The 12,723-nt window shown below is 40.0% G+C and overlaps 1 protein-coding gene across 6 annotated transcripts in view; it reads left to right on the plus strand.

The window, feature by feature from the left end:
• add3a (adducin 3 (gamma) a) overlaps positions 1-12,723 on the plus strand; it is a 119,837-nt gene that overhangs the window by 90,576 nt on the left and 16,538 nt on the right. For all 6 annotated transcript variants that reach the window (XM_022189460.2, XM_051945707.1, XM_022189459.2 and 3 more), the window contains exons 6-11: positions 4,551-4,700; positions 5,066-5,209; positions 6,583-6,681; positions 8,346-8,522; positions 11,011-11,265; positions 12,221-12,325. In XM_022189460.2, coding sequence (XP_022045152.2) covers positions 4,551-4,700; positions 5,066-5,209; positions 6,583-6,681; positions 8,346-8,522; positions 11,011-11,265; positions 12,221-12,325 — 930 coding nt within the window. The remainder of the gene's footprint in view (positions 1-4,550; positions 4,701-5,065; positions 5,210-6,582; positions 6,682-8,345; positions 8,523-11,010; positions 11,266-12,220; positions 12,326-12,723) is intronic.

Raw genomic sequence — 12,723 nt, forward strand, 5'->3', positions numbered from 1 at the left:
TCTCTCTGTGTGCGTGTGTTTGTCGTGTTCGTGTGTCACTTCTCGTGTTGACATTAGTCCGGCCGCAGCCTCCCTTCTATCTGTTAGCAAACATTTCTGGATGTTTCAGGTTGTTTTTCTCTCTAGTTTCAGTTCAAGCCAGTGCACATGTTGCATTTCACAGCCTTGCCGTGCCAACTGATGTGCCCTAATGTGTATAATAGTCTGCTGGCAACCGCTTTACATTTAACTCCCTCTAATTCGGTGTCTATTTCCATCTGTTCGTCTGCTTCCTCTTCTGATCTATTTGCAGCTGTCTCATTCTCATTGTCTGATTGACTCCAATTATCTTTATTTCGACTTATTCCATGTCGGCATGTTTAAAATACCGAAGAAGTCTCTGAAAGTCTCTGCAGGTGTTGGTTGACAGCTGGATGTAGCAGCCGTACTGCTGACAGACAGATTTCACTGTTTAAACTGTCAGACTGGTTTGCAGACAGTGATACGAATATCCGCTCCAGATTTTAACCTGCTTTCTGCTGATACCAAATGCAGCCGAGCGATTTTTGTCTTGCACACGTTTTAAGGGCTTTTCTTGATTTTATATAGTTTCTTTTGCTAAATCATATTCAGTGTCTAGACTGGGTTTAGTTTCTGTTAAGCACATCCAATTTATTTACAATTTATTTACCAGAGCTGCTTTTGTAATTACATCCATGCAGGCTTTTCTCAAAGGTACTGTATCTTTATCATTAGTACTTTGGGAGCACTATGTGGAAACATAATGCAAAACTTTCCCCAAGGAAGGGATCAATTTAAAAATGAATTACAATGTAAAAGGTTGCATTAATATGAGTATACCCCAAAAGCCAAAACTAAATCTAATCAACAATTATTTAAAAATAAATACAGAGCTTTCTCATTGGGAATCCATAGAATCATTGGGCTTTTGTGTATATTTTAGGGTTAAAACTTTAGCCCTAAATTAACCAAATAAAGCTCCAGAATTCACAGTACTGTGGGGTATTGTCCATAATATTTATTAGTTCTGTTAAGTTTTGTTTTTATAATACCGCAGGGTCTTGGCTTCATTATGATATTAATTAGGTTATTCTCCGAGATTAATAACATTGCAGGGTCTCAGTTTTACGATGTAATATAGTCAGATAAAGTAGTGTTACATGGAACTTTTTTAGGGTTTAATATTTACACGTTAGGTTCATTTTGTAACACCAATTATAATCCTTTTTACTGGAGGGCACTTTTACAATAGCCATTCTCTTAAATATGATTTATAAAAAATAAATCAACAACTTTATTATTTTATTATATTGCATGTTTAGGATCCTATGTGTTTATTGACATTATCATCATTGGGATAACTTGGCTTTTGCTTTTTTTTTTTATAGTAGCTTGTAATTTTGTTTTCAAAAGGTGCTTTATAGTTAAAGTGAGGCCGTAGTAGTTCTTAGAAAAACTGAAAGTTATATTTATATGTATGAATATATATATTTATTTAATTGCATTATCATTTAGGAACTTAACTTTGCTAATCTGGAGTTATTTTGTTTCCTTCTAAACTGTTTTAGTTGCCAGTTAATTAACTATAACTTTAATGGAGGAAAACTTTGTAGCAGCAGTATTGTATTGACTGTACGTAAACTAGAATTCAAATTTCTCCGTCTGCTTATGCCACTAAACTCAGTGACATCTTCAACTGTATGTGTCTTGTAACTGAATGGTTGACTGGTGTTTACATTTTTAGCGTGATGCTCCTACCCTGTGCCACTGGCAAAAAAAATTTAAAAATCGGCTAACGAGTGACTAAAAAGAATTTCATAACTCAAAATTTAACATTTAAACCTAACCGCACAGAAGACAACAAGTTAAAATGTTAAAACTCAGCTCTAGAAATACTGTACATGGCAAATCATTTAAACTTGACTATTTTTAGTTGAAGCGTCTGGACCACATCCATCTTCTCCGTGGTCGCGCGGTAAAGTTTGTCTGTATGAGACAGAACACCACAACGCTGCAAACGCTGAGAAGCAGAACTGAATTATGTAGGCTGGCACTTATGGGTTTCCCTCACTGTGTTTTAGTCTGTTTGTGTTTTGATACCAGTCTGCCACTGCTGTGTTTATTGGCCTTTCCCTAATCTCCTCCCCTCCTCCTCCTCTTTCAGCCTGTTTTGTTTCACTGAGCTCTGTAGTTACATGGTTGAGCTCAAGTGTTTAGAGAAGCAGAGGGATCGATTAAGAGCAAGTCATCCAGAATAAAGACTGTAAAGGGTCGTGTTGGGGTCACCTGGGTAGAGACGGTTGCATTTGGTCAGTTTCCATCTGCTGCTCCCTTTAAATATCTCTGTTTGAGTGCTGAAGTGAAGGTGAGGTCATTTCAGTCCTTAGAAAAAAAAGGTCTGCAAAGTCTCTGGCTCCATGTTTGTGAACCTAATCTGATCTAACAACTGGCTTCACCTTAGAGGGTTTAAGTGAGGCTATTTGATTTGCTTTACTTGAATTATCCTTGAAAAAAAATCCTGGAATTTCACGTTGAAGTTTCCGCTGCCCACATGTGTTCTTCATGCCCCACTCTCCTTATCATCTCCTTATCTGCTCCTTCCTGCTTCACATTTCAGATTCTTTCTGACACGTCCTTTGGCTTCCTTTTATAATTAGAGGTGCTACATTTGTCAGAAGGGGCCTCTCAGCTGGGAGGCTGTTTGACTGACAGACTGTTGCATTTTGAAGGATGTGACAGGATGGTCTGATTCCACACTGGACATGTGATGTAACCCAATCGATGTTCGATCGCCTGACAGCTGGTCGTGGCTGTGGGGTCGTGTGGAGACAAAGATGGTGGTAGTTGCTTACGCTCGACTTGTGCCATTCATTTTCGTCTGTTGGGTGAAAGATCAATAGACGGTCATCTGTTCAAACATCCATATGGCTGTTAAAAGGCCGAGCCCCACTGAGGACACGCCTCAAGCTATTCATCTTCAGGTGATCCGAAGATTACAAGCAAGCTGTGGGCTCTGCGCTGTTGTTTATCCCTCTAAACCTCAAGAAGTTTCTGGGTGTTTTTGCTCTCTGTGGGGTCAGATTTTACTGCAGTATAAAGTACCAGACCTTTATAGAAAGAACACAATTGTGGCTTGAAGTACAGAGAACTCATAAATGTCTTACTGTGCAATCTGACACAGCTGTTCTACCAGAAATCCTAAAAAAAAGTTTGAATTCTTTGATTATTTATTTTCCATAAATTTGAAATTACTTGAACTCAACATATAAAACTTTTTTTTTTAACTCTAAAAGGTTTTTATCAATAATAGAGACAAATGGCCTGCATAATATATAGATATTTTGCTGCCTACATTCTCAATTTGTTTCCATACTTGTCTCCTATTTGCTTTGTGTAATTGACTGTGTAAATGATTGCACATGAAGTAACCAATAAAAGCACATTTATGGAGTTTTTCTTTATTATACAAAGTAAATAATGCGTAACTATACTAATAGTATAGAGCTGATAAAAAATATAATATAAATATGATGAAAATCTAATTTGATACAAAGCTATTGAGTAGATGTTTTAGTGCACAAAACAAAGAAGCTCTACTTTGTTGTACCAGTTATTTCATGCAGGTTTTTAATTTTCTGTCCTTCAGTTTGATCAGCTTTTGGAATGAGACTCATCTGGTGAACACAGTATTTGCTGCATGATGTACATTTTTAAACACGGACCCCTTCGCTGTCGTTCGCTGCAGCTCTTCCTTTCTGCTCCATTAGCCGGCTCCAGTTGAACTGGGTGTGTTTCATTAGAATGAGACTGGATGATGGATGCCCTTTCCTGTTGTGATAACACACTTTGCATTGTGAAAGAGAAATGTGAGCTGGTAGGTTCTGGTTTGGATCTTAGAACAACATGTGGTTACAGTAATGGCAATTTTGCACAAGGTCTGCAGACAAAGCTGTGTTTTCTGGTTGTTGTTAGGTTTTACTGACATCTGCACTGAGTTTGTTCGTTGCTCTTCTTCCAGGTTTTATACTGCGATCCGTCCATCTATCCTCATTCCGACTCCGTTCCCTGTAGGTCTTCTGCCTCTCTTTGCCTCTAACAGTTTTCTCTCTGTCTTGTAATGTAATAACTGCCAACTGGCTGGTAATGAAGTTGTCATAGTAAAGAACATCATGTCTACTCCTTGACTATATTATGTCTCTTGGTAACGCTCCAATTCATTTCCTGGACAGGGGCAGATGGAGAGGAGGAATCGTTGATAATGTGATTTCTGTCATCAAGCTCATTGATTTTGACTTGTTTTTGTCTTCCTGGTGCATGTTTGAGGGTTATTAACTGTGCTTGTGGCCAAGTCAGTGGATCTGTTTTGAGGCAATGTGTAGATGTGCTTAGTGTCATCTGATGTGTTTGATGTTGATTGTGTTTGGCATGTTTAGTTGTACTGTATATTTCCCTGCGGTCTCCTACAGCAGGAGATTTGTGTTTATTTCCTACATCAAAAACATGAATCCATGAAGCACGTTATGACTCTGATTCTGTCCTTGTCTCCGCAGGTCAAAGTCAACATCATCGGGGATGTCATCGACCAGGGCTCCACCAACCTGAGGATCGACCCTGCAGGTTTCAGCCCTCATGCTGCCATCTACTCCATGCGTCCAGACATCCGCTGCATCATACACGTGCACACTCCTGCCATGGCAGCCGTAAGTTCACTTTGTACCAGACCATTTCATACCTTCCTTCTGGACTGATTAACCTGCTTGAGGCTCTTTTTGAATCTGACATTATATTGCATTTTGAGATGAGTGGGTAAATTGGAGCAATATAAATATTTCACCAAAGTTGATCTTGACAACCCAAGTAAAAGAAAATCCCCTGCAGTGCAAAAATGTAATGACGACAGAGAGGCTCATCTGCACCGTCAGTTTGAAAGCTTTCCTCACAAAGAAGCATCTAAGGGGAAACTCGGGGCAGACTCACATGAATATGGCTGCTGTACTACACCTGTCAAAACTTCTCATCTCTCACTTTTCTTTGCTGCCTTCTCCACACCTTTCTTCTGCTTTAGGTGTCATCTATGAAGTGTGGGATTCTGCCCATTTCCCAGGAGGCACTGATCCTCGGAGATATTGCCTACTACAACTACCAGGGCAGCCTGGACGACCAGGAGGAGCGCAGAGAGCTGCAGAAGGCCCTGGGCCCCTCAGCGAAGGTAAGAGAACCAAGAATTTTTTTCAGTCCTCCATCCTCTCCAAGCTTGGCTAGAGGTAGAGAGAGACCTCAAAAATGTGATCTGTGCGCTATAACAAAATTAAAATTCATTTAAAAAAGCTTAATTTGAATACTTTAAATTCACATGAACGTCATTTCTTACAACTACCCACGGGTGTTACTAATACTGGAAAAAAATAGTGACTGTACAAATCATAGATAATTTAGATTTTTATTTTTTTCTATATTTGGTATCTGCTCTGTGTAAGCACAGCCTGCAGTTTAACTGAAAAGTGCCTGAATTTTTGTCCCGTGACTTCTGGTCACAGTTCAGTCACTAATAACTTCATGATTTCACCAAGGAGCACAGAATTGTTTTGGGGTTGTTTTTTACAAAAATTGGAAATGCAGATACAATAATTTAAAAAAAAAAATGTCACAATTAAGCTTGTTTGGTTAATTTTGCAGACAGACCAGTGTGTCACAAATGATTAGGTTAAGAACTGTTGAAAATCTGATGAGTCTTTCTGGGGGTTTTCTGCCTCTAAACAACAATGACAGTTAGTTTAAAAGATAATGACTTTCAAACCTGTCACAGCTTTCGGTGTTCAGAGGGTTAAATGAAATGTGATTTGAGGTTTGAGTTTTACATGAAAATAACCACTCTGATAAACTTAGACTAACCCTACAAGCGGAAACAGCTGGACTTACTCTGTAAAGTTCCTAAAATCTGCCAAACAGAATCATTAAATCCAAGTGTTAGTTTTTCACAAGGTTATGGAGAAGACTGTTTCTTGACTCGTTTGCTAATCTCGTCACTCCATCAGAAAGCAGGCAAGAATGACAAATTAAGTGAACATTTCATAAATTGTAACACAGTTTGGTCCAAAAATGTGTGTGTGATATCTTGAAATATTTTTAAAAAAGGAAGTGTTCTATATCTTGTCCTTCAGTTATAAAAAGAACAAATTATTAGCGAGCATGTAAAAAAAGGAAACGGCAGGAGTGAACACATCCTGTTGAAATGTGTGTGGTGTTTGAATTACCTTCTGCACCGTATTTGTGTGCCTTCCATGTGAGTGTCTTGACTTGTTGGATTCTGTTTAAAAAATAACCAAGATCAACAGCATTTAGAATGGCAACACTTCAGGGAAGTCGAGGGAATTTCCACTGCCGATGTGTTGCCAGATTGTGCTGCTGTCATCCAGTGGCCAAACCCTTGTTGATACATAAAATCAGAAATGTTTTTGTGGTTACGTGTTAATTAAAGGGCCTGTCGCGTAATCGTACAGTCAAGTTAGACAAATGAAAGTGAAATGACTGTGTTTGATCTGTGTGCTGCTGTTGGGTTTACATTGACTGTTTCTGTTGCAGGTTTTGGTGTTGAGGAATCACGGCGTGGTTGCTCTCGGAGAGACTATCGAAGAGGCCTTTCACTACATCTACAACGCCCAGTACGCCTGCGAAATCCAGGTACGCACAAACACAGACAACTGCTGCTGCTGTTTTTGGGCGACCAGCACATTCCAGCATTAGGGCACCGGGGCAGCAGCTTTCCCGCTAAATCTAATCTCCCTGCAGCTGCTTTCACATTTTTCCTCTTGGACTTTTTAACAACACTCTGTAACTCATAATCTCTTGCCATGTGGAAAATGTTGGCTAAACAAGGTTTTATAATCGGGTTATTAGGGGTTTGATGACAGAAGTAGCAGTCTGATCAGTTGTTGTTGATGTCTGTCCAAAGCAGCATTTAAAGAAGGGTGTTGTCTTTCCTCTTTTTTAAAATTTTTTATTAAGTCAGCAGTAAACTGGAATTAAAGATTGCGGAGGGGATTTCTGACAGGAGACATGACTGATTATAGATTCAGCATGAATTGCAGGTTCATATTAAAATTCATATTCCATGTATGGATTTGAATGATCTTTCCTCATACAATGTGTGCAGTGAAATCCAAAGTTACTGTTCCTCAAGGCTCTGCAGTAACAAGAAGACATTATTTTGAAAAAGAACATTATTTTAAAGCAGTAGATACAGAAGAAATTCACAACATTCTAAACAAGAAAAGCACTCAGAGCGCAGCAATCCGCCAAGGCTGCTCAGTCGTATGATTTCAGATCGATGAAATCTTTAAGCAATTTGTGGTCAGCAGCATTTGTAGTAGGATCATGATCATCAGCAGGCAGCTGGCCTAGTGTTACGGGACAGAACGAATATCCGGATATTCGTCTTTAATAGGGCCCGAATATTCGGAGGCCATAAACCACTATTCGGGCCAGCCCTAGTATCATTAAATAATGTCAGCTTCTGTTTTACTTTTTATGACCTGTTGCATTGTAACTTTGTTTTACTGCACAAAGGTCATTTCCGAGTTGTAAAAGGAATGAATACATGGTTGGAACAGCTAAAAATACTAGATATGAATAGTTGAATTAGATCAGTGGATACACTGTCACTTCCATCAGCCCTTATCACTGAGAGTTCAGTTGTATGAAAAATATATTGTTATCTTAAGAATATCATATTAATCATTCATTGTTAGTTAAATAATATCTGGGTAAAATCATAATGTATCAGTGAGGAAGGTCACAGTAACTGCAGTGTTTTTATTGGCGAATATATTCAACAGATGTTTTTGTTGTTGTTGCACAGACTTCAGAGAATTCATAATGTCTAAACTTATTAGTTGCATGATGTGAGGGATTCCTCTTGTGTTTTGCTTTTGGACTCTGGTGGGTTTTTGTGCTCATTTGTAAATATGGTGGATTTTAGAGATGAAGAGTTGTATCCGCTCCTGCGACCAGCAAACCAAATCTCCTGATTGACTCTCCCCGTTCAAGCAAAAGAAAACATTAATCCATCCTGCAAAGCCCAGCTTAATTTCTATAAATAAATCCCCGCAAACATGTTTGTTGTATGCCGTGTACTGTATATTCTGTGCTGTCGCAGTGTTAGAATGAGGGGTGTCTCATATTGGTTGTGGCGTCTTTCCTCTGCATGGGAAATGGTCGGAGTGTTTGTAGATGATCTAATGCTGCAGATGTTTGGTAAGAAAAGAGGCCTTTTTCTCTGTATCGTGGTGCATAATCCATCAGTGAGCCCACATGCTTCTCCGTTTGTTTGTATTTTGTTGTTTTAGGTGAATGCAATCTCATGTGCTGGTGGTGTGGACAACCTTATAGTGCTGGACCAGGAGAAGTACAAGTCGCGAGTGTTCGCCGTGGCCTCAGCGGCTTCTGTCAACATGGCCGGTCAGTACAAGTGGAAGATTGGCGAGCTGGAGTTTGAGTCTCTGATGAGGATGCTGGATAATCTGGTGAGTACGCAGACCTCAGATGTGATAAGATTTGTGTACCTGACACCCAAAATTACACAGGTTAAATATATGTAGCACATTTTACTTTACTTATAATTTGTCTTGTGCAAATATGCTCAAAATTACATGAAAATCAGCAACAGTTTGTTTTAATTTCTGCATCTCAGGACATTGCACTGACATTGATTTTCTACAAAAGCTTCCAGCAGCCCTTGAGCTTTCTTGTCTGTCACGTTTCTCCATTAGAAAACTAAATCAACTCTAAGTGTAAAATCACGATATTTCATCATAGTAAATTCTGAACAAAACAAAAAATGTTTTGCTCTGTATTGTACCTGTGAAGCCATTAGTGACTCAGCTGAAACAGTTGTTAAAAAAATTGAGGGAGTTTTCAACTGAACTGCAGGCTGTGTTAGCACATAGTTACAGATAAGTAGCTAATAGGAATCAAGTGCAACATTGTGAAGCATTGATTTTCTTTTAAACCTCTCTTTAATGCAATATGACATGTCATTTTTTCTTAAAGAAGTCTTTGTCACTGACTGACCTATAAACATTCCATAAAGGTGTAACATTTGGTGCTTTAAACACATGTAGTCATTTATCCTTCCTCAGAGAAAATGTCTATGGTTCCTTTTTAGTACATTTCTACTTCTTTATAATATAATTAAAGTGGACTAGCGAGCTAAGGACAGTCATCTAAATTCTATTAGGGGAAAATGGAAGGAAACCAGCAGTACTGTGCTGTTTAACTGACAAGTGACCTTTTGGGCGCACAGTACATAAAACGGTTCAAGGGAAAAGAGATCAATTTTAGAGGAGCCTAGAGACATTTGTGGAAAAGATTTTGAGAGGGCTGAGACGATTTTAAAATCGGTCAGAAGCAGCTGTTCATTCCCTGCAGGTTCATGACCAGCTTTAAGGGGGTGTTTGCTGATTGTAGAAGTGTCACTCTGTTCCCTCTGACTGAGCTCCTCATACCGTCTGTCCTCCTACGCGACTTGTTCCTGCCTCCCTCTCTCGCCTCCTTCACCCCACACTTTTCATCCCTCTCCATGAATCATCCCCTCTCAGCCTGTTGAAACTCTGAACAGTCTGTCTCTGTGTCTCCCCTCCCTTCCTACCATCCCTCTTTTCTCACACACTTCATAAACACTGCATTAGTATCAGATAAGCGCTTGGATTCAGAACAAGATCCAGGCACAGTGATGAGAATGCAGCGAGCTTCCAACTTTGAATGTGTAGAAATGTGTGACTATAAAGCAGGAAAGGATCCTGCAGGCTTGGTTGACTGTATCCGGATAATAAAAAAAGGGGTGATGAAGTCAAGTTGAAAGGTCAGCTTTGACCACAGAGTATAGATGAATAGAAAAGCTGTCAAGCCCAGTGTGAAAACTGGTCTGAAAAACAGCAGTGACACTGAGAGAAAGGGAATGAGAATGTGAGAGAAAAAGGAGAGATGAGAATAAAGTGGAGGGAGAGGAAGGGGGGAGAGGGTGAGAGAGAGAGGGTCAGCCAGGAAATGACTCTCTGACTCTGTCCTCTGTGCTGCCAGATACCCCGCGGTCACAGCACTCCCTCTGTCTTTCTTTTCCATTTTCCTAACTATGAAACTGGCAGCACAACCAGCATCATAAGAAAGAAATGTGAGAGTATGTAACCCTCTGAACCCCAGAACCCTCCAGCATTTTTGAAAGGAAAGATATTTATAAAAACACCAATTTTAAACTTATCGGAGCCATAACCTGTAAAAATAACCAGAATTATTGGATTTTCAACTTTCTGACAGTTCTCTGTTCTGTTGTAATGTTATTTTCTCAAAATTGATTTGTTCTGCATGTCTCTGTTGCTATTTTGTTAAATATAAACGGATTGTATTAAGCAGATTTTATAAAATAAAAAAAATTCTGCACACCCCAGTACAGCCGTGAAGCCCTTAGTGACTCCGCTTTGATCAGCAGTCAGAGGCTGAACTGCAGGCAGTGCTTTGACAGCAGATATAAATAGGCAGACAGCTGATAGGAGGCAAGTATGGAAACAGGTTAAAATACAAGTAGTAAAATATCCATAGTGTTCTAGTGTTTGTAACACATTAAAACACTTGAAAACATTTTAAAGCTTCATGACAGCTTTTTAAACTCCAGGATGCATAATTAATTCAATATTTTTTTCAAATTTATAACTTTGCTTTTTTGTACAAAAGACACTTTATCGTTCTTTATCGCAGGACTTAATATTACAATAAAAAATGAGCAAAAGGTGCCCAAAAATGGCTAGGGAGTCAGAAGATTAGTGATCCTCATGAGCTAAACCAAATTCCACAGCAGTGGAAGGACCACATAAACGCACTACAAGACACATGTGAATGTATGAATCAGCTTCCAGTGAGGCAACGTGATTCTGTTTTCTTGTCATTGCAAAGCTAAACTAACCTAATCTTCTGAGATAAAAGGAAACAAACTGATGGGATCTTCTTTTTGCACCTCAGGGCTACAGGACGGGTTACGCATACCGGCACCCCATCATCCGGGAGAAGCCGAGGCACAAGAGCGATGTGGAGATCCCTGCCACCGTCACAGCATTTATGTTCGAGGAGGACGGAGACGCTGCTACACGGCTGCCCTTCAAGTTCCTGCAGCAGCGGCAGCAGAGGGAGAAAACACGCTGGCTCAACTCACCCAACAGCTACACCAAGGTCAGCGTGGAGGGCGGAGAGGAGCGCTACAACAGCCGGACAACCACGGTGAGCAGGGAGTGTCTGTAAGCTGATGTGGAAAGCATAGCAAACGGGGGATAATGATCCAAGGTGTGAAGTTTAACTGCATCCATCCATCCGTTATCCATACACCGCTTAATCCTCATTAGGGTGGTGGGGGGCTGGAGTCTATCCCAGCTGACTTAGGGTGAAGACAGGGGACACCCTGGACAGGTCACCAGTCTATCAAAGGGCTACATATAGACAAACAAGCACACTCGCATTCACACGTACGGACAATTTAGAAACCGCAGTTAACCACAGAATGTTTTTGGATTGTCTGAGGAAGCCGGTGTACCTGGAGAAAACCCATGCATGCACAGGGAGAACATGCAAAGTCCATGCAGAAAGATCTCAGGTCCAGGATAAGGATCTTCTCGCTGCAAGGCAACAGTGCTAATCATCAATCCACTGTGCAGCTCATTCAACTTTGTATCTTATTTAAAATAACTTAAACTCCTTTATGCCAACCCATAAACAGAAGCCATAGTCCCAGACGCAGTGGCAATGTGTCTGAATCCAGCCCATGGCTCTTTGCTGCAGGTCCTTACCCCAATCTTCTCCCCACTTTCCTCTCTCTCTCACTGCTGTCTTTTAAATAAAGCTGAAAAAGGCACAAAAAAACTTTAAAAACAAAAAAGCTCTCTAAGGTTTTAGTAAATTACATGTTGGTGTATTTACACATGAGCACAGATTTTTAGAATAAACCAATGCAAATAGTGTCAATGACATTTAGTGTTGATGGCCAAATTTTGACTCGACCTGATACTAGATCGCCATCTAGTGGCCAAACATAAAACTACACCGGTTGAGCTGCTTGGTTTATGTTTCTTTCTTAACCTTTGAGACATTTAGCTTAGTAAACAGTAGTTTACAGTTGGGTCTCTTACAGTAGGCAGATTCATCTCACCAGTTTTTGCCTTTTTTTGTTTTTTTTTTCCAGTGGATGAAGGCGGAGGAGACAGGAACCCCAATCCGGATCGAGGACCCCAATCAGTTTGTCCCTCTCAACACAGACCCCAGTGAGGTTCTGCAGAAAAGGAATAAAGTGAGTCCAACTCTTCCCTTAAAATCAGCATTAATGATTCTTACATGTATAGCTGCAGGCAGAAAGTTCACATATGGGGGCAAGTGGCTCAAATGTTTACAGGAACGGTCACATTGTTCTCCCAAAACCTATAAAGCCTTCCACGGAAGCGTACAGTGCTTTTAAAGTTGTACCACCCAGTTGTAGCTGGAGACGTCCTGTCTCCTCCAGCAGCTCTTATCTTTAACAGCCATAAGGTACAAATACATAGAACTGCATGTACACGGTAATAGCAAATGTGTGTCTCTGGGAAGCTCATGTTTCCTGCATGCAAATATTTATGGTTGTGACTAAGAAGGATTCCGCAGTTTATAGAAGAGTTACACATGACCTTTACTTGGCAGTACTAGTATTGTTTA

This window comes from Acanthochromis polyacanthus, chromosome 3 (genome assembly GCF_021347895.1).
Source record: "Acanthochromis polyacanthus isolate Apoly-LR-REF ecotype Palm Island chromosome 3, KAUST_Apoly_ChrSc, whole genome shotgun sequence".
In the NCBI taxonomy this organism is placed as follows: domain Eukaryota; kingdom Metazoa; phylum Chordata; class Actinopteri; family Pomacentridae; genus Acanthochromis; species Acanthochromis polyacanthus.